Below are 21,528 nucleotides of genomic sequence, written 5' to 3'. Positions count from 1 at the left end.
ATGTGTGATAGAGTAATGCCATACCCGGGAATTTTCCTGGCCATGCAATAACATCCACATGGAAACAAGCAGGTGGCTAACCCCCTCCCAGGAAAGTTACTTAGTGTACCTGATTTAGATCTTGGTTTAGATCCTGTTTTTAGTCCTGTAAATTAAGTCATGTGAACCCTGGTTTGGTCCTGGTTTGGACTTGGTTTAGTCCTGGTTTTGTTAAGGGCGGGTCCAGTTTTGACTTGGTTAAGGCTGATTGTCCAGTTGTGGCTTGGACTCAATTTAAACCTGTTGTAAGTTCTTAACAATATCTAATTTAGTTTTAATTTACAGCAAATTTAGAATAGTGATTCTGTCATGCTTCCGGTACACTAAATCCTCCTGGGATGACATTTGGAAGTGTGCTGCTTATATTGGTCTACAATAGAAAGTCCAGCCAAAAAAGCTGACAATAGTTGAAGTCATTGCAGTTCCTCCTTGTTGATGACTCAATGTGTATAAACCGTTTTTCTGTTGTTCAGGAAACAGGCCCAGGGAGTCGTGTGGAAAGACGTGCCAAGGCGATCGGGACGACGAGTGGATGGGGGTTAGTCTGGCTCGACAGGACAAAACCAATGGCAAAATCCTGGTGAGGTCACTTCATGAAAAACATTGTAAAAAGCATGCATCTTCCAAAAAAAAGGAAAAAAACAATATAAAGCAACCATTTCATTGTGGTGATTAAAGTCTCTGGGAATGCTAGACTACAATGTGTTATTGATATGACGTTTTTATGTTGCTCTTGGGGCCATAAATGTGCGCTGCTTTATGAGGGATTTCCCAATCAGCTAAAACTGATTACCGGTAATAATGGAGTATTTTTAGCCCTTTGTTATAATAAATAAAAAGCCTGTAAACTATATAAACACAAGTAGCTTGAACTAAAAGAGCAATATATTTTGAAATAAATGTTAAGTTTTACAGTGTGCCATTTACACTCATAAATACAGTTATACCAACATCACTGTAGCAAATGTCCGGGCTTAAACCACACGGTTATACCACAGCTGCTCTGTCCACTTTTAAGCCTGTCAGTGAGCCTCTTATTTTGTTTCATGTTTTCACTCCTAAAACCTGAACTACAAGTGCAAGCTTTGAAAGATTTGTTCTATTTGAAGCCAAAACCCTTTTGAAGCCAATCATATTTGCAGAGTTCTTTGCTGTTACATAAGAATACTGAATACCTGCAGCTTGTTTGGCACTAAAATTGGATGGACAGTTATAAATGGAGAGATGTTTTTATCAAAAGTATCTGTTGGAGTTGCTCCCAGAGGTGCTTTGCTGAGTGTTTGCTCAGATCAAAGTTCAAATGGAAGAGTTTATTTGGTCTTCAACCTCTCGGTGGTGGTCCCATTCAGGTGCAGGCTTCATTAAAGCTTAACCTTGCTCTCATGCAGTGAACAGAGAGAAAGTTAAGAGCCTGGCAGGTTAAACTGAGGGTGAAAACGGACTACACTGTACATCAATAAGTTTCCTCATTATTGCTTCTAACCAAATTGTTGAATTCATGCCTATTTCATACCATATCAGTTATTGTATACTTCAGTTTCCATGAGTAAGTGCTTTTCAGTTTTGATTTGAAATGAGTGAGATTCTTCAAGACAAATATGGTATGTGAATCAAATTGTTCATATCATCTGCTATCAAATATCACAATAGCCAATTTTAACATTGGAAATAGTTTCCTTCTGTTCAAAATATTATCTAGGAGACCCTTCCAGTATATGTCCACTTGGCCTTTTCAAAACTATATCCACTTTCACTGTTTGTCTGGCCTTTTTTCCATTTTAGTGGAATTTGTTGGCATGCCTTCCGCCCCATTTACTCTTGGCCTTTGTAGTCCTTCAGTCAAACCATGTTGGATATGTCAGCTTTTAGAATCTGAGCTTTGAATTGTATAACAGCTGACTTTTACATGCAGAGAGACCCCTTCCACGTGTTACTATAACAATGTAGTTTTTTTTTTTTATATGAATGGCGTCATGTTTCCATGCCCCTGGAGAGGGGAAAGGCTGTGGGGCAGATGTTGTATGGTGCTGATTTAATCTGAGGGTCCTGTTTGTAACTAGTGAGGTCTTTAACGGAGTTGAACATGACATGCGCACACTCCTTATATGGTCATTCTCTGTCAGAGCACAAAACTAAAAGACTACTTCACTGTTTAAGGGAGCTTCACTCAAAGTCACCAGGTGTAATGCAGACACCATGTACTGTGTTTGTTAGTGTTAGCAGATAAAAGCCATGGTATATTTTGGAAATTTTGTGTTTAGTGCAGATTTGACACCTTTTGTTGTTCTTGTAACTGTTAATGTATTGCGGGTAATGGAACTGCTTTTGTATGTGACACGTGGTTGCTATGTTGGCAAGTTTATGTGAAGTTCTGTCCCTCAGTCACAGGTCTGTTTTTAAGACTGGCTCTAGTGAGTTGAAACTGCTGTTATTTTGCTGTTGTGTTGTTTCCTTACACCAGAACGCTGCAATGTGTTGGAATGAACGATGGACCACGAAGTACTGAAGCAAATTTAAATAAAAGTGTGAAATCTTTATAATCACAAACCTTGTCAAATTAAAACTACACATAATATGGTACTTTTGTTACTATTGGTACCTCTACTAGCACTGTTACTAATAGTACTTCACCACAACAACCTCTACTGCCTCTGCAAGTAAGTAAGTTAGTAAGTAAGTAAAAGTTGTGTTTTTCCTTATTCTGAAGACAAACAAAAGTCTCATTTTTATTCCCTGATATCTAGTCATCTAATGTTATGTGCAACCACAAACTCTGGCTTGATTTGGTTTGGCTGGTTTATGTGTTGGGGGGCTGCTGGGGTTAAACAATTCAAGGGGAAATGAAGTGAACTCTGTCTGTGGAGGAGCATCCAAGAGCCTCAGGGGACACCACCACAATCCCCCAGGGAGGTCACTTATTACCACACATACACTCAGACCACTCTCCACTGTCCCAAATCAACACAGTGTCATGTTTGGTTTAACACATCATTTCAGATAGAACTATTTAAGATATTTACATTTGGTGTTATTAAATGTCACTCTGGTGTGTTTTGGAGGGTTTTCTATTCCAATATTTTAAACCAGTGGGTGGCGTTTAATTTTTATTTTATTGTCCTATTGACCTTATTCCGCCCTGCCCACTTTTGCCCTGAAATGCTACTAAACCAAGCTTTCTTTGTGACTTCCGGTTCAACGGGAATCCCACTCATTTAAATGAAGAATTTGAGAAAAGTTTTGCTACAAACGTCTGATATAAAGTTGGGTGATTTGTCAATGCTGCACCGATTCTCTGTGAGGCTTTAAAACAACTTTGTAGTCCATGTAGAACTTATTTGCTGTCAAGATTGGCAGCCTCATGCAAAATAATACAACCCAAATGATGGAATAAGGTGAAAGAAATATTTAAAATGCTTGTTCTGTAGACGTACGGGATATATATACAGAAAAAATATATATATTATGGAAAATGTTGTTGTGGAAATATGCAAGTGTAGAATATGAACTACAACTATATTAAAAAACACAAACACTGCAAAAAGAGCTCATAAAAACAAAATTAAAAACTACAAATTACAAATAAGGGTATAAAGTGATATTTCTGCGCATGTTTTATATTGCCTACCTCAAGTGGACATTTCCTGAATTTAATTTAAGAAGAAACAATTGTTTGTTTGGTTGCTGGTGTCGTGCTTACAGGAAATAAGCTCCTTTAGTTGAAATAAACAGAAGGTGTATGTACACTACTAGCAGAGAAAAATGAATTTCATACATAAAAAACTGAGAAGCAATAAACTGATAATGAACATAATTGCATCCTGCTGCCCAGACCAGAACCACTCCTATTTAAGATAATCTGTTTGGAAAGATGATGATTTTTACTACAACCCTAATGTGAAAATGAGCTGAAGACTATCTATCTTCATTTATTAAATGTTTTTGGAAAGCTCAGATTGGAGATATTCACACCACAGACCAGAGCCCTTATGGTCAGGCCTGGCTGCTCTTTAATTGCCCCCTTTTTATTGACAATGATGACAGCCACACAGACACCCTGACTCCAGCCTGGTTAGAGGGGGTTAGGCACTTACTAATTCAGCCTCTGCCTCCAGCCTCACACTGTTTGTGTACTGTGTCAATGACATTTTCCCATGTTGATGAACAGTCAGCTTTTTAGTTAGTGTTTCCATAGCAAACCAGTCTCTTTATTATGATGTCATCACCCTGTGCCTTAAGAGAAAATGTGGAGATTTTAACTGTAAGAATCCATGTGTTTTTCTTACCCAGTAAATTATGAAACCATATGTTATACATTTTTGTGACTGATATTATGACTTGCACAATGGATAAGGATTCAAATAGATGTATGTTTAATTTTTATTACAAAACCTATAGCCATGTTTGGGCATTGTGTCTTCTGTATCAAACTGTGTATTATTTTACTTTTTAATCTAGTGGTAGAGTACATATATGTATATATGTTATTCTTTTTTTTTTCTCTCATAGGCCTGTGCTCACCGGTGGAAGAATGTTTATTACGAGTCAGAGCACATCTTACCACATGGATACTGCTCCATCATCTCTCCCAATCTACAGGGCAAAACCAAGCCACTCATCCCCTGTTATGAAGGTAAATACACTCACCCAGCAGCTTACTGGTTTGTTCCACTGCTCTTTTGTTTACTTGTTATGGCTAATGCATCTCTATAGATGTTTTTGCACTGTAAAATGGCAGATTTTCCTGATAATGATCACTTTTAGATATTCAATCCCAAACTCCTATTGTTACAATGTTGTGCTATTGGAAATCGGAAATCTGTACAGAAGAAAAATCAAGGAACATGATTTGAATCTGAATCTATTTTTTCCTGGTCATAGTGGCGACAGTACCTGCCAAAGCATACAAAACATTTTAGATGCAGGAAATTGCTTTTAAAGAATTGAGCCACATAGAGTCAGAAGGCAAAGTCACAAACTTTGATCCCAAGAAAACTCTGTTGATATTCAACAGAGAGCATCCTACACAAAAACAATCACATCATTCATTAAACACCAGATACATGAAGGAAAACTTTTTATCAATGTGATTCTAGCAGTTTAAGAATATGTAATCACTAACCCCAATTTGGAGGAGTTTTATAAATGTGTCTCCTACTACATACATTTCAAGTTATTTCAAGTGCATACAGGGACATAGTACTTATTGTTGAGAAATGGTCAGTTCGCATGTAGGAAGTGAAAAAATTTGAAGCAAAGGGGGAATAGTAGTCATATCATGATAAAAAACATGAACCAAAATAGTTTTTAAACCACAAATTCTATAAAGTGCAACAGCCAAGACAAAGCTACATCCATTCTCACTCTTTTAAAGGCTTGTGAAACAGGTAAGTATGCGGCATTGCACTATAAAAGAAGCATGAAAAAACATCCCATCCTGGTGATAGTCCTCCTCCTGGCTCTTGTGTTGTGGTTAGCTTTGTCATGATGGCACGTGATGTCTACCTTCAACGCTGCATTACCGTTAGCAGCCCCACATGCCTTTGGTCTGGCTCTGAATACTCTAGTAGCAGTTTGAAATCCTTGTGGGGTCCTTCTCAAGTCGACACTCTGGCTACATCATAATGCAAAAACACTGTTACCTTAAAGTGTCAAATAATTGAGAAATACACGTGGGACATTCTTTTACAGTGTAACACCTTTTAGTGAGCAGCTTGATAAGGAACTGTGTTTTTCCATAATTTTCTGCCAAAACTTTCATGCTATCCAAAGAATGTTTCTGTTTTGAATTGAAGAATCTTGCCTTCTATAGATTTTATAACATTATTAGACTGTTACACATGTGTAGAAGAATGTGTTATATAATTGTTTAAGCTGAGTCATTTAAATGTGTTGCACATATGTTTGGTGTTATGTTTTTTATTTTTTTTATTTTACATTGCCAGGGTCTTCCTCTCTTGATTCTTGTTGGCTGCTAAAGAGAAGCCAGGGAGAGTTCGTAGGGGACTGTGTTTACAATGCATTTTACCCAAATCCAAACTCAATATTTTTGTAACATGAGAATTGAGTCCCCCACCACCAGAGTCGGGGATCTTGTAGAATGTGGTGGCTCCCAAACTGTTGAAAGGAGAACAGTGTAGGTTCACAGGCTTGATCTGGTGGTTTTCAGGGGTTCGTGTCCTGAATTATTTCAATTTGGAGTTAGGTTTCATAACACTTTTGGTTCTTTGGTTGGTGCTCAACTAAAATATACTGCTGTGGTTGTAGTTTAGTTCTTTTGTCCTTTAGACCATGGGTTTAGTTTTGTCCTAAACTTTATTCAATCTTGCATTCATCCTTGTTTTCAGCCTATGCCCTTGAGTAATAGTTCAGTTCTCAGTAGATTATGTTCTGACTTGACTTGATTTAGTTGGTTTAGTTCCCAGTCCTTGTGTAGACCTGGTTTCATCCCTGGTCCTTGTGTAGTCCTGGTTAAGACCCTGGTCCTTGTGTTGACCTACTTTAATCCCTGGTCCTCGTGTAGACCTGTTTTAGCCCCTGGTCCTTATGTAGACCTGGTTTAGCCCCTGGTCTTTGTGTAGACCTGGTTTAATCCCTGGTCCTTATGTAGACCTGGTTTAGTCTCTGGTTCTTGTGTAGACCTGGTTTAGTCCCTGGTCCTTGTGTAGACCTGGTTTAGTCCCTGGTCCTTATGTAGACCTGGTTTAGTCCCTGGTCCTTATGTAGACCTGGTTTAATCCCAGGTCCTTATGTAGACCTGGTTTAGTCTCTGGTCTTTCTGTAGACCTGGTTTAGTCCCTGGTCCTTAAGTAGACCTGGTTTAGTCCCTGGTTCTTGTGTAGACCTGGTTTAGTCCCTGGTCCTTGTGTAGACCTGGTTCAGTCCCTGGTCCTTGCGTAGACCTGGTTCAGTCCCTGATCCTTGCGTAGACCTGGTTCAGTCCCTGGTCCTTGCGTAGACCTGGTTCAGTCCCTGTTCCTTGCGTAGACCTGGTTGCGCCCCTGTCTGCTTCTGACGGTGCCCCTGGTTCCTCTGGATGAGACTGGGACTTGAGTAGCTCCATATGGAATGCAGGAAAAACTCCAGTAAACGCTGGCTCGAGCACACAGTGAAATAATTTGTGGTTTGTTTTTTCTTACAGACTATAAGCAGAAATATGGGGAAGAGCACGGCTCATGCCAAGCCGGGATCGCTGGCGTATTCACGGAGGTCAGTAACCATCCCTGCTCGTCTTCGTAATCTCTGTAATTCTCAGTGCCTCTTTCTAACACATTTACTATATTATCTCCTAAACCACATGTGTGAATGGATGACACCAGAGCTCTCATTTGATGCAGACAAGAAACACTTAGCTTTTCTTGAAAAGCTTTTGACTTTGCATGATAATGTTGTTTACACACAACCCATTATTATCCTATCAATATTGTAACATGAGTTTTGTACAATATAGTCCAAATTCATCATTACATTATAAAGCTTTCCTGATGTTCACCAGTGTTCTAAACAGATTTGATTTAGTCCTGGCTTTGGTAAGCTTTGATGAATGATGACTAGTATATGAACTGAACTGAAATTGGGCTATAACCACATGTCTGGTTAACACAGTCCTCTGAGTGTTTCTCTTTAAAACAAATGATCTAACAAATCTTGTCTTCATCACCTCACTGCACCGATTTTGTCAAAGACCTCCTCAGATGATCTGTAAAATCCGGGCCATTAGATTAGAACATAAGAGAGGTTTTGTATCCCAGTTGCCACAGCATTGGACTACTGATAATTGTGGCGTATGTTTCCATAGCCAGAGGAAGGCCCTGTGCGACCCCCAGTGTTTCCACAGATAAAGAAAATACACACACTTCCTGTTCTGTAACTGACGTCTGCTGTTCCTCACTCAGCCATGACATCACCCCTCATGTGCAGGACCCTCATTTCCCTCGAACAGCATCAGTGTATAAACTGTGTATGTTTTGTGAGAGGATGGTCAAACACATGTCAATTTAAAGGACAAGGCTTTGTTTAACTTTCAGTCAATATTGCGTAAAATAACAATGGCGTAAAGCTTTCAGAGCTATTCTCAGCTGAGGTGCTGCTTTGCAGATGAACAAAGCCCTATATAGTCATCCTGGTATATAATGGGATTTTAAAAATGCATTATGTAAGATTTCTGGTAGAGGTTCTGCCAATATCTTGTCTCCATGGAGAGGCAATTCATTGTCTGAAATGTTCCATAGTATGACATTAAACTAATATATCTTATAATCGTTCAATTACAGGTCTTTGTATGCCTCAAACGTACGTTGAAATCCATGCATTCTTTTTGTCAGATGGATTAAATGCCATACTTTGGTAAATTCTCCAAGGAGGCAAGTAGGTGGAAACCTCCTTGACCGGAAAAGTAACATAGTGCACCTTTAAAAGTTTTAATGCCCTTTATTCCAACTGCATGGTACCCTTAAAAATAATGATTTCTTTGATCAATTATAAGCAGTTTGTTTAGGTGTTAGAAATCACACTAACACTGCCAAAAATATCACCTATGGAGCAGTGATCATTACATGGAAAGTCATTTGATCTCACAAAAACATCTAACTACATTTTAGCTTCTTTATGGAAGTCAGGAAGCATGATGCATGTACTTTTAACCCATTCAGACATTTGTTTTCTATAGATTACCATTATAATTATTTCCTCATGTTGTGTGGGTGCTCTGTTGGACCCCTGTATGTCTCGGGTTCCAGTTACAGTCAATTTGAGGCATATTGAATGGTACAGGGGGCTGCGAAATGGCTTTAAATGAATCCTCACATGGCACAAAGAGCTTTTAGGTTAATCTCTTCCCATTTGGTGTAAGTGATAACCATACAGCATGGGGAGACACAGGCTTCAATAGGAAACTTAGAAAGGTCTCAAGAGAAATTGTATGGACATGTAACTTAGTGCTTAAAGTGAAGCAGATTATGTTTATGTTCTTTTAAAAAATATTCAAAAATTGTAAGATTTATTTCACTAAAATATTGTAATGGGGACACTGTAATGATTGGGGCAAATGGCGCAGGATAGGAAAGTTGCTAGGTTTTTTGAATTTCATGATAAGAAAGGCATCCTATAGAATTGATTTACAAGCCAAAATCAAAGCCAACATTCAATATCTCATTAAATGAAATGATGCAGCCTAATTTGAATGCATTTACAATGGGTTATAATCATGAAAGTAATAAAAAAAATGGTGTGCATAATGATATAACACTCATTCACTGAAAATTAGAAATATGCCAATATGATGTGACTCTACATATAGTTTTTCATTGACTTAGAGTATTTAGGAGCTCATTAGACATGGGTTTCACAGATGCTGTACGTCAGCATTGATCTGGTAAAACGTTTGAGAGACCCCCCTCTGAAAGAATGTGAAGAATTCAAGTGAAAACGATGGCCAACTGTTTGTCCTCTCCTCTCTCAGACCAGGCTGATGTGACCGCTGCTGCCCAGATGTACAGGCAATTTGGTGCTTTCCCTTGTTTTCCACATAATTACTTCTATCTGGCAAGTTCCGTCAAAACAGCAGCAGAAATGTGTGAACAAGGCATTTTATAGCACCAAGATTAGAGCAAATTCCTGAAAACTTCAAAGCAGGCAGTTTAAGCAGGCATGCCATTTGATGAGAGGAAAAGACATCATAATGTGGCTGGTTTGAGGGTAAATGTGCTATCCTTTGAATTATATCAAAATGATGATATTTGAGTACAATTTGACCAAATAATCAACCAGAAGTGTACTATACTGACAGCACTAAGCGATACTTGCTTACATACTTACATGCATCCTTATATATTTGTTTTCTCTTCTATACATTACTACAAGCATGTGTGCCATCTGGACATGTGGTTAAGAGCAGATAGTGCAAACCAAGCTGTGGCCGATGGTTAACCAGGGCTTCACCCAGCTCTGTGTTTCCTTTTACTACAGCGGGCTTCACCCATAGATTATATGGTCTCACCCCACACATCTGTGACCAGAGGGGCTCCATTTGTGTTTCAGGAGCTGGTGGTGATGGGGGCTCCCGGGTCGTACTATTGGACGGGCACCATCAAAGTGTACAATTTGACCTCTGACACCTTCTATAGCCCAAACCAGGAAGAAGTGGACTCGCACAGATACAGCTACCTTGGTGAGAGTGAATGCACAGATATTTTTCTTTCACTCATAAATCTGGAGTGAATTGTGCTGAAAGGTAGTGCCCTGCTGCTCAGTGACTCTGTCTGTGTCCTCAGGCTACGCTGTGACTGCAGGACATTTCTCCTCTCACAATGTGATCGACATCGCAGCCGGGGCGCCCCAGCACAGCGGCAGTGGCAAAGTACAGACTTCCTCCTCTTTCCTCAATTGTCAAAAACCATGGGATTTATTATATGCACTAATCTCAGTACCTCATTGAGTATGTTACGTTGAAGACATCACTCACTGAACAGGATCTGTAAACATAATTGTCTTACAGTGGAAAGGAAAATCAGACAGAGGTTTCCAACTTTCTTTCTAGTATTTTCACTATATTCTCATTCATAAGCGTCAAAAATAAAACAAAATATATTTTCGAGATTAAGTAGATTTTCTATGTCTAGTCAAGATTTATTAATTTAATTTGTGTTCCTCTGTGTTTAACCCTTTTCTTAGAACCCTATATAAGATGTCACCAAAGTTCTTTTTTTCCACTACTTCATAATTTTGTAGTTACTTAATACCTGACACTGGCTATTTTTAACACACACAGAAACTATAAAAAACTATAATGTCAACAGTCAAACTGATTTTTCCAGGTCTCAATCAATGGAGTCTTGTGGCTCTAAGAAGTGTTTCATTTCCCCTCTGGAAATAGTTGCCTCAAGACAAATTAAAGAAATCAGCTCACATGTTCTGTCACATCATATGTTTACTTCACATCCTGTTAACCTTAAAACAGACAAGTGTCAAAGGAGATGTCTATTCAACCTACACAATGATTAAGTCATAAAATAACTTCAAACCACTGAAACTAACACTGTAAGGCATGTCTGACAATCATGTGTTTGTCTTGTGCAGGTTTACATTTTCAAAATCGATGGAGGATCTTTGGTGAAGACTTTTCAAGCCTCAGGGAAAATGGTAGGATGTGGTCATATGCAGTTCCTGTCCTGTTTCAGATCAGCAGACATATTCAATCGAGGCTATGTTCTGGGCATGCTGTGTTTATTGTCGCCCGCTTTGGAGATTATGTGGTTGATTTATTCAGATGCAAAGCAAAAACAGGACTGTAACTATCCTGTTGTTAGAAGTGCACTGTTTATGTCTGCATTAAGTGTTTGGATAGTCCAGTCCAGGAGAAAGCAGGTCTAGAGGTAGCTAATGCTTTCCATTCAAAGTAAACAAAAGGAAGTTGGAGTGGCTAAAGGTAAACGTTGAGTAAATATTCATTAACTTTTGGGAGGAATAATAAAGTGGGAGTAAATCCACTCAGATTTTGTCTTGTGTCAGTCATGCCAATGTCCACTGAATTATCTCACCCAGTGCTATTATTATCCAACTTCAAACTGTGGGACAGATACAAGTGGTGAGAAGCTGGTTCTGTTACATAGGTCTGTAATGACGATTAAGGGTGCGCTAAAAAAGTCATGGTTTGGTCCTAGTTTGAACCCAGCTTGGTCCTGATGTAGACTTGGTTTAGAGCTGAATAGTCTTTTTTAGTCCTGGTCTAGATCAATTTAACTCTGGGTTTAGTCTAAGCATAATCACTTTAGCAAAATAACTCGCAAGTGAACTTTTACTTGTTCTTATTCAAATAAAAAATGTTAATTTTGTGGTTTAAGAACAAGTCTTTTAAGTTACTACTGTCTCATTTCTTTATAGTGGTGTATATTGTAGTTTTAGCAATGTTCACTCACTGTAACCAATATTTTTGTTTACAATAGGCTAACCTTGACTTGTTGCTTGTGTTTCAGATGGGATCGTACTTCGGCTCCGCATTGTGTGCTGTGGATCTGAACCAGGACGGCCTGTCAGACTTGCTGGTGGGAGCACCAATGCACAGCCAGCTCCGGGACGAGGGCCAAGTGTCTGTGTACCTCAGCAAAGGCAATGTGAGTAAGACACGCAATGAACCAGGAACATAAGACCATAACAAAGAACAGCAAGATTTATGGCTCTATAGTGGTCGTCTTAAAGGGGACATATACAAAATCGACCTTTTATAAGCTTCTCACCATGTTACAGTGGTTCTCCCTCATCATTAATGAATGTATTTCCTGTTGTCACCTACCCCTATCCTACTTATGTGCAGTTATTTGAAAAAATAAAACAAAAAGATCCACTAACCACTCTTCAACAATAACAATAATAAAAAACTTGTAAATGAAAATCTGCCTTTTGCTACTGTGAAATACCACTATGAAGAGTCTTCAAACAAACTTACAAATACATTTAAAATGTAAAATGATCTACTTTACTTTGTTACCGTTTAATACAAGGAAAAAGCATTATGGCTCCTTTAAGTACTCTGCAGTGTTGAGTTTTTGCACACACTCTGTTTATTTCTCATCCTAACTCATAGCATGTCATCACAGTATACAGTGCATCAGTGGGATTAGTCTTCCTGCCAACATTTAAGCTTCTGTTTTTTACCTTTATTTGTGATTTACTGGTTGTTAAATGTTTGGAGCACAGCCAAGTGACTGTTCTGGAGTTCAGGAATTTGAGATAAATCAGATAAAAGACGCAGGTTTTCATTGTGCTTGGAGGGCTGTTCATTTGTCGTCTTTCATCTGTTGACATTGTTTTTCCTGCTTCTGTTTTCAGGGTGTGATGGAGGAGGGTGGCGTGTTGGCCGGAGACAACGCGTACAATGCACACTTTGGGGAGAGCATCGCGGCGATCGGGGACATAGACGATGATGGTTATCAAGGTCAGTTCTTATTTATAGAGCAGGGTTCTCATTAAATGCACCAGGCTGTTTTTATGAAGTAATGCGTCATTGACAATAGGATTAAGATGAGTTTTAAGAGATTCTGTGGCAGATTAAGATACTGAAAACACTTAATTGTACTTAAATTACCCAAGTTTAATGTGCTATTTTGGTGTTGGCTTGGGTTGAAGTGTTAACAACGTAGGAACTATTTATCTTCACGTTTATTTATGTTTATTGCAAGATAGGATCGGATAGGCTAGGCTTTAACTCTTTGTATAATTTTATCTATATACAAGTATATTCATACACTTTTTGACCATAGTCTTTCTGGACATTTCCCTATACATTTTGTGCATATTTTGGCAAGCAGACCAGCTATTGTGGCTGACAGCTGCATTACAGATAATTTGATAGTGTCTTGTTCAATGATAGGGTTCCCACAATCTTGTAATCAGTTTAGACTGTGGTCATTATAATATGCATGTACTAAAAACACCAGCCCTAGATGTATGTATTTCTTTGCCTTGTCCAATGGTTATAATCTACTTTTGCTACTACTACTACAACTACTACTACTACTACTACTACTACTACTACTACTACTACTACTACTACTACTACTACTCCTACTACTCCTAAATCATAATTTAACCTCAAGTTAATAATGTCCTTAGGCCCTTAAAGTTTAGTTTGTATGTATCATTAGATGTCAGTGTGAACTGTTAAAAGACATTTGAATCCATCATGTTGTTGTCATTGGGAGTTGAGATGAATTACTGCACAGCAGGGGGATTGTTTAGTGCAACAAAAGTCATTATTCACTCACATTTGTTGTTCTAACCCTTTTACTTGATCTTCAAAATATTGTTTTCTCCCATTTTGCCTGGACATAAATCAAAACATCAAGTGATGGGAAAATGATAGAAACACTGATGTAATCTATAACTTTAAAAAGAAATCTATAACTAATTGTGTATCCATGAGAGCTATGAGCATTTAAGACCAATTAGTTTGTTACTGTTTCCCATCTTTAATAGTTATTGGGAATTTATGTAACTGATTAAGGCAGCAGTCCTTTTGTATTTCAGTATATTATTTTTATACTACTATTTATATTTGGAGCGACTGGACAGTTTAATCCGCCTTTTCACTTATGAAGATCCAGTTTACATAATACTTTTTGGTGATTTGAATAATTTTGTGAGCTTTTGTCAGCACCTCGCTGTCACCTCTTTTAGTCAATCACAGAGCATGTCTTTAGTTGTGCAAGAAATTCTTTTGTCGACTATAGCCCTTAGATATTGCTCAAGCTTATTGTGACAATTCAAGTAAATATTTGTTTATATGTTCTCAAACACGCATTCTGTATCCCACCCAGTGATGTTATGCATGTTTGAAGCGATGCCCAGTCTTAAGTCCACACATGCGTACACACATGTTAGGGACACGTGTCGTCTTGGATTAGTTTTGAAGCCAGTCTCTGGTACTTGGCTTCGTCTGTGTGAGATCTGCTCCAGCGCTGGCAGCCTGGCATCGTGCAGGCCATGTGCAGAAAGATGGCAGCTGTGAGATATAACTCACCATGAAATATGTCACTCTCTCAACGCTCAGAGACGCCAGTTACTTGTTGAGGGAAATTTATTACAACTCCTTTTGTATATGCATCATTAGAGAAGAACACCACAAGAAGTGAATTACGAGGAATTCATTTTTTTTTTCTATTAGGCAGTAAAACATGAATTGAGAATATTTTAAACCTTTAAAATTGAAACTAACTCAAAGCTTAGGACTAAAGTGCATCAAACCTAGGTCCATAGCTGACATATGTAGACTAGGACTAAATCAACGACGAATAAAGATGAAATGGCACAAAATCTCAATAATTCAAGTTCTTTATTTTATTTTAACAAGTGTATATTTCTGCATTGTCTAGTATTGAAATAAAAATAAACTGTAAATGTATCTGCTCCTCAATCCAAACTTTTCTCCTACTTTAGTTTAAGTTAGGTCAAAATAAACTACTTGTTTAAATCCCCTCTGGAAATGAGGGATAAGGGATAGCATTGTTTTAGTGCTTTTGCCAGACCTTTATTGTCTTGTTTCCACTCTCTCACAAGAGTTTTACAGCCACTAACCACTCCTAATTGTCTGTTAAGATTCATACTGTAACAACTTGCTTCCCATACACCATTTAGGTCATTGTTAAGGCTACGTAAATGTAACAAAGTAGTTTTAATGAAATGTTTTTGTCTTTGCAGATGTAGCCATTGGAGCCCCAAAAGAGGACGACTACAGTGGAGCAGTTTATATCTATCATGGAGATGCCACAGGGATTATTAAAAAGTACTCCATGGTAAGAACGCATCTGTCTGTTATTTATTTATTTATCTATCACATTTGCTTACCATTATGTTCTGAGCCACTTAAATTAACTGTCCATGGTATCAGTTACATCAAAGAAATAGTTGTGCTAATGAAGGGTGCAAAGGATGTAACTTAACATAAAGACCGGACACATTCGACCAGCTAACCTAGTTTAGCCTAGACTCCAGGAAGTCACCAGAACTAAGTGCTTCACAGATACATATTTTCATCAAACAGGCCCCAAACAATGCCCTGCTCTGTCTGTAGAGCTATTATTAGATAGCTGTCAGTCTTTTTGATCTTTGGAAAGCAGTAAGGCAATTGCATATCCTGGTTTTACTGACTATGTCTAAATTCCAATATTCATTCCCAACTGTTTGTAACACAAGTTAATTACTGTGAAAATTGCATTAGACTCAACTCTTGGTACTTGGTTTCTCCACTTCACTTGGGTCAATGGAGAAATACATTGCTAGGTCAAGTGGTAAAACTAAATTGTCCTTAGTGAATGAATAGGAGCATGGATAGTTGTCTTTGGTTGTCTTTCAGTGTTGCAATTGAATGACCATTTCCCTGTATTTTCAGCAACTTAACTTATATAGTTTGTTTACATTATTGGATAAACTGCCTACTATTCCTGTATCCTGTTCAGACCCAACACTGCCTATTGGTTTTCATCTAAATTTAGCTCAGTTACTTTGTGGTTATTTAAAGCTGCTACACACACACACACACACACACACACACACACACACACGCATATAATTTTTTTTCTTCTGTTAACTACCTGCATTCAATGCGTTCAATTACAGAAAAAAGTGCCTTGAAAATCTTGCATTCTTGCTTTGAGCGAGATCTTATCTCAACAGATATTACCTATAACTTGGCCTAGTAGAATCACTAGCTTGTATCAGAGATAGACACGTTTAATGCCATACAGTGGAGCATTCCGCGCAAAACTAAAGCTTCTCCATGGAGACAAGCTGATGGCGTGCAGTTATTACTTAGATAAGTGACTGATTATGTGGCTTCTGGTTTAGTTGAACCTGTTAAACTTGTGTAAATTGTGGATAAAACACACATTGTTCTCCTTTTGTGTTTGCCCACGTCATTTACCAGGAATCTGTGTTTCAGAAACTGTCCGGGCGCAGAGTGGACCCTGGTCTGCAGATGTTTGGCCAGTCCATCTCTGGCACAGTGGACATGGATGCCAACGGATATGCAGGTACTGACGGACTACAAAGTTATGCTAATCTTGGAACGGAAATAAATTAGAGCAAGATAGAAAATCATAGCTTTATGAGTATTATGGTTTACGGCTGTGACCTTCAGCATATTTGTAACAGAGGCATCTTGTTTACTGCATTCCTGAGCTAGCAGCATGACAGTGCACAGACTATTGTGCTTTGTTTAAACTTTGAAACTTTGCAGGTGTAAAAAGAAATTATTTAGATATTAGCATGTAATTTATGGTTATATAAACTAATAATTCCTACATTTTTTGCAGATGTCACTATTGGCGCGTTCATGTCAGACAGTGTAGTGCTTCTAAGGTGAGCAATTCATTTCATGAATTCATTTGGTTTGGTCTGGTCCATAGAAGTACATTATTTTGTCAAATTTCCAACCATTACTGTATGTGCATTTAATGCCAAGAAGCTTTTAACATAATTATTTTGACCCATGTTTGAAGTAGACCATATAAACATTTTATTATCATTGTCCTGGTGTTGTTTTTAAGTCTTATAAGGTCCCTGAAATGTCTCTAAATGCATCTTTAGGTCCCGTCCGGTCATCACAGTGGACGTCTCCATTCTGCTGCCTCAGTCCATCAACATCTCTGTCCCCCAGTGTCACGAGGGAAACAACCACAACCTCAATTGCTTTAACGTCATTGTCTGCATGCGTTTCCGCGGGAGACAGCTGCCCGGCCAAATAGGTAAGCAGCAAAAAGGAAAGGGACTGGAAGGGGAAAAAATCATCAAATTAAATTTAGATGAGGAGGGACTGACAATTGAGCTGTCACTAGTCATGAATAAGTTCTTTCCAAATTTAAAATGCACCTAATAAAATGAATTAAATTAAGTCCTTTTAGTTAATGTGGTGAAGCTGTGGTTGACCTTGAAGTTAAATTTATTTTTGTGCTATTAGCAGAAGTGTAATTAGTATTCATGATTTGTACTTACAAGGATATGCAAGAATAGGAACTGTCTCCAGAAAGATAAAATACAACCCTCAGATGTTGACAACTCTAAGGTTGCAGTTCACACCTTTGGAGAGTTCAACTGGGTTTAACTAATAACAGATACTCCTTACTGTGCACAACTAGGTCGTGTCAGATTCTGTGTAGTTAGCGCCTCCCTTCAGACAGATATATTTAAGGCGGCCATTTACCAAAACTACAGATGCTACTTAGATGAGAGGCAAAACATATTCACTCTCAAAAACCTTTTCTTCTTGAAATAACTTGTAAATTGGGCAATCCAAACCACTTCTATTACAAATGTAGAAGCTCATTATGGTTGACATATGGCTTACCGGCATCTCTCAGAGTACTTGTTCAATAGTTACCTTTTGGCATTCTGCTTTGGGGTGTGGTGGCCGTTGAAGTGCTGAGGTGCAGTCTTGTTCCAGTGTCGGGGTGTGTCCCTGCCCCACCCCCCCATGGGACCAGACCTTCTGTTGTTACATAATGACTGCACTTGCCTGCCCCGTGTGAATAGGCCTTCTCTGTTTGTGCGTCTGGCGTATATAGTGGAAAATAGCATGTGTTTGGTGACTGCTATAATGAAACCTGCTTTTGCCTCCTCTGGTCTGAGCTCATAGCTGGAAAACAGTAGGTCTTGGTTCGACCTGGGTGTGTGTTGCTACCCCTCCCACTGTTTTACCACTATGACACCCTCTTGAAGTAATTTCGACTAAACTATGACTGATTCATGCTTGGGAGTAGCTGTTGAATCTCCGAAAGACCAAATATGGGCTTCTGGGGGAAAAATTATGATTTCAGTCAAAATAAAATTTAAGTTTATGTTCTTCAGTGTCACTTAGGGAGGAACCACACACTTTACAGATGTTATAGTGTTGCTGCATTGCCTGCTTTCACACCATTACAATTTACGTTCTACCAGCTACTTAATTAGTTTCCTCCGGTATTAACTTAACAACAAATAGGCGTTCTGTCCATTCACATGAAACAACCACGGCTGTTGTGTTTGATCTATAAATCAAATCTTTTATATATATTTGAAGTGAAGTAAGCCACAGAAAATTATGTTAAATTGACGGACATTGCAGCTTATTAACTTCAACAAGGAGCTTTTGTTCTGCCGTGCTAGTGTCAAATGAAAATGAAAATCGCCGCAAGAAGTGTCCAAATTTCTTCCACTGTCCCACATTTATTTGACGGTAATAAAACATAATTTATTTTTCTTCACATTTGACTGCAATTACCAGTAACCTCAAGTCTGCATAGTCTTAATAATTGTTCTGACAGTGATTTCTACGGGCCATCGCTGCAGCTCTTAACTATTTAACTATGCGTAAAATGAGAGCGAGTTTCTTTTGCTTGTATCAAAAATCTTTAATAGATTGACCTTTAAAATCCTATAAGTTCATCATCAGTTACACAGGGTGCCCATAAAGTCTCTTTACAATTAAAAAATGTATTACAAAGGCAATTGATTTGGTACTGTATCTTAATCAGACTTATTGTACTGCTTGTCCAAAGTTTTTTGTTTTTTTTTACCTCATTTAATACACCTTTATATGGCCATCATTAGACGCACAAAGCTGTTATCTTTAATTGACAGACGTGATGGTGGATCTCTTCCATACTTTGTTCTGTAATTTTGTTGAGTCTGCGCATCCGATTTTGTCTCAATAAACAATGATACGCATTGTGCCTTCTCTTGAGGAGTATCCATTTATTAGGGGTTCATTCAGCAGGATGCCTCTTTAATCAACAGGGGGCCTGACATACAAAAATGCAATGTGATTAAAAACATTTACAATCACTGAATACAATAGAACAAATCTAATAATATATCTTATCAGTTGCCTTTGTAATTAAATTTTAAAATTGTAAAGAGATTTTATGGACACCCTGTACATTTAGTTCATCTAGTTCTTATTGGATTTGTCCTTTTTAGTCCTGATGTAATGTAGTTCTGGTGTAGTAATTGTTCAAATCTGGTTTAGTCCTAGTTTAGACTTGACCTTGTTTACTAATTTGTCATGGTATTTGAGATATATACCTGTCCTACCTAGTCCAACAGTTGTTCTTCTTCTATTAATTCAGTTCAACAAAGCTAAAACTTGATGAAGAAACGGCTTTGCTCATTTTTGTGTCTACATTTCATGTGCCTTCAGAGCTGCTGTACAACCTGACTGCAGACGCCGATAAGAGACAGAAGAGCCAGCCTTCTCGAGTCTACTTCTTTCAGAGCGGGTCTCAGGTCTCCCAGCTGAGCCAACAGCTGAGCCTGGACATCAACAGGGGGCAGTGCCAGCACTACACCGCCTATGTGAAGGTAACTGTCCTGAGCACTACAGCTGCTACTATGGGCTGTGTGTCTGTCCTCATACGACCCCTTTCCCATGACCTTGAGCCCGCCTCCTTCCTCTCTCTGATGTGTGATATAAAGCTGTTTGTCGCCTCGTGTTTGTTTGGTTTTTGGTTTGGGCAAGAAAGTCTGTTTTTTTTAAGCTGAATGTCGACTCCCCTTTTTTGTGAAGTTGAAAGGCCAGACCGTTAAGATGCTATTAAGACGTCTTTATGCACGAGTGATGAAGTACCAAACACTGAAATGACCGACCATAACTCGTTAGAAAAGTTTTTTATGTTCTTTTTTGAGCTTAGTAGAAAGCATATTATTTAGCCTTATTTTACTTTTATTCCAAAATTAACTATTCCAAACAACATATTATGATTTGGAATGTCAAAAGTCCTAAGATTTATGATCGTTTTTTTCAATTGGGGTAACTTTTGACATAGTGAACGTTTCACGTATTTAATTCTTTCTTTAGAAATTGTATTGTGGCAAAGGTTTCACATACATCTCTGGGACACCTCTCGGGTCACGCTCCTAGGTCAAAGGCAGCAGTGCTTGATGGCTTGTGAACCCCTTTTTGAAATTAAAGTGTTCATTTCCACTTCTAAATGAATGAGTGACAGACACAGGAAACAGAGTGGGCTTTGTCCTGGTATAGTCCCTCCTTTGTGTTTCCCGGAGTGCCTGCCCATTCTGAGGGGAGACGGTCCTTCCCTCACCTCCTTAATATGGAGGCCCACTACAGCTCTGTAAATTTCACTGGCTGCTTAAATGTGCACTCCAGGCGCTTTCACTGTGGGAGGCTCAGCTGCTGATGGGGGGCTGTTCCTGCTCCTTCTCCCATCGTGATACTGGATTTCGTCCTGGTTTATTATCGGTCTCGTTTGGGTTTTAGTTTCATTCTTAAATATGTGCTTTAGGCAATTTCACTGTGCAAACCCAGGATAAGCTGATGGTGGGGACTTTCATGTGCCTGATGGTTCTCTCTCATCCTATCCATGGGTTTTAGGGTGATAAAATATAAGCACCGTTACTAATTAGCAATTCAAAATAATACTGTATCGTCTGAATGGCCATAAATGCTCAAAATGGCACCTATAATCAGGACGCAAGTTGAAATCCATGAATAATATAGATAGATTTCAACAGGGTTTAGTCTTTTTACTTCTCGACCTGGATTAGCCCTTGTTTGGTCCTCTTTATACCTGGTTTAGACTTGGTTTGACCTTGTTAAGTCCTGTATAGACTTGGTTTAGACCCGGGTTGGTTCTGGTTTAGATCTGGTATGCTTAGAGTACGCTTCAGGCATTTTCACCATGGGAGGCTAAGCTGCAGACACTCCTCTCTCTCTCTAGGACACTATAATAAGCACACATTGTAAGGATAAACTTCACTATCACTATGCACCAGCGAAGCCAGTGTGTGTTTTATTTAAACCTCAAGTCGCAGAGGGACCCACCATTCAAGGTTTACTTTGTGGTGAGTTTACTTTGAGATTGAGTCACGTAAGGTCAGGTTTCTACTCGATATACGTTTATGAGACCCTTGTGATCAATTTACAGGGGAAAGAAGAAGCGTTGTGAAATATTAATTGGACATCTCAGTATATACAGGTGCAAGGTAGCAGAGTGTTTAAGATTTCTG

At 38.6% G+C, this 21,528-nt stretch overlaps 1 protein-coding gene across 1 annotated transcript in view; it reads left to right on the top strand.

Annotated features, from left to right (window-relative positions):
* itga9 (integrin, alpha 9) overlaps positions 1-21,528 on the top strand; it is a 63,784-nt gene that overhangs the window by 2,754 nt on the left and 39,502 nt on the right. The window contains exons 3-15 of the mRNA XM_033979523.2: positions 513-619; positions 4,546-4,669; positions 7,178-7,245; positions 10,075-10,204; positions 10,308-10,393; positions 11,113-11,175; positions 12,009-12,146; positions 12,862-12,967; positions 15,229-15,323; positions 16,469-16,559; positions 16,842-16,887; positions 17,116-17,273; positions 19,703-19,863. Of these exons, the coding sequence (XP_033835414.1) occupies positions 513-619; positions 4,546-4,669; positions 7,178-7,245; positions 10,075-10,204; positions 10,308-10,393; positions 11,113-11,175; positions 12,009-12,146; positions 12,862-12,967; positions 15,229-15,323; positions 16,469-16,559; positions 16,842-16,887; positions 17,116-17,273; positions 19,703-19,863 (1,373 nt within the window). The remainder of the gene's footprint in view (positions 1-512; positions 620-4,545; positions 4,670-7,177; positions 7,246-10,074; positions 10,205-10,307; positions 10,394-11,112; positions 11,176-12,008; positions 12,147-12,861; positions 12,968-15,228; positions 15,324-16,468; positions 16,560-16,841; positions 16,888-17,115; positions 17,274-19,702; positions 19,864-21,528) is intronic.

This window comes from Periophthalmus magnuspinnatus, chromosome 15 (genome assembly GCF_009829125.3).
Source record: "Periophthalmus magnuspinnatus isolate fPerMag1 chromosome 15, fPerMag1.2.pri, whole genome shotgun sequence".
In the NCBI taxonomy this organism is placed as follows: Eukaryota; Metazoa; Chordata; class Actinopteri; order Gobiiformes; family Gobiidae; genus Periophthalmus; species Periophthalmus magnuspinnatus.
Note: the sequence above shows the minus strand (reverse complement) of the source record. Positions and strands in the feature narration are given on the sequence as shown.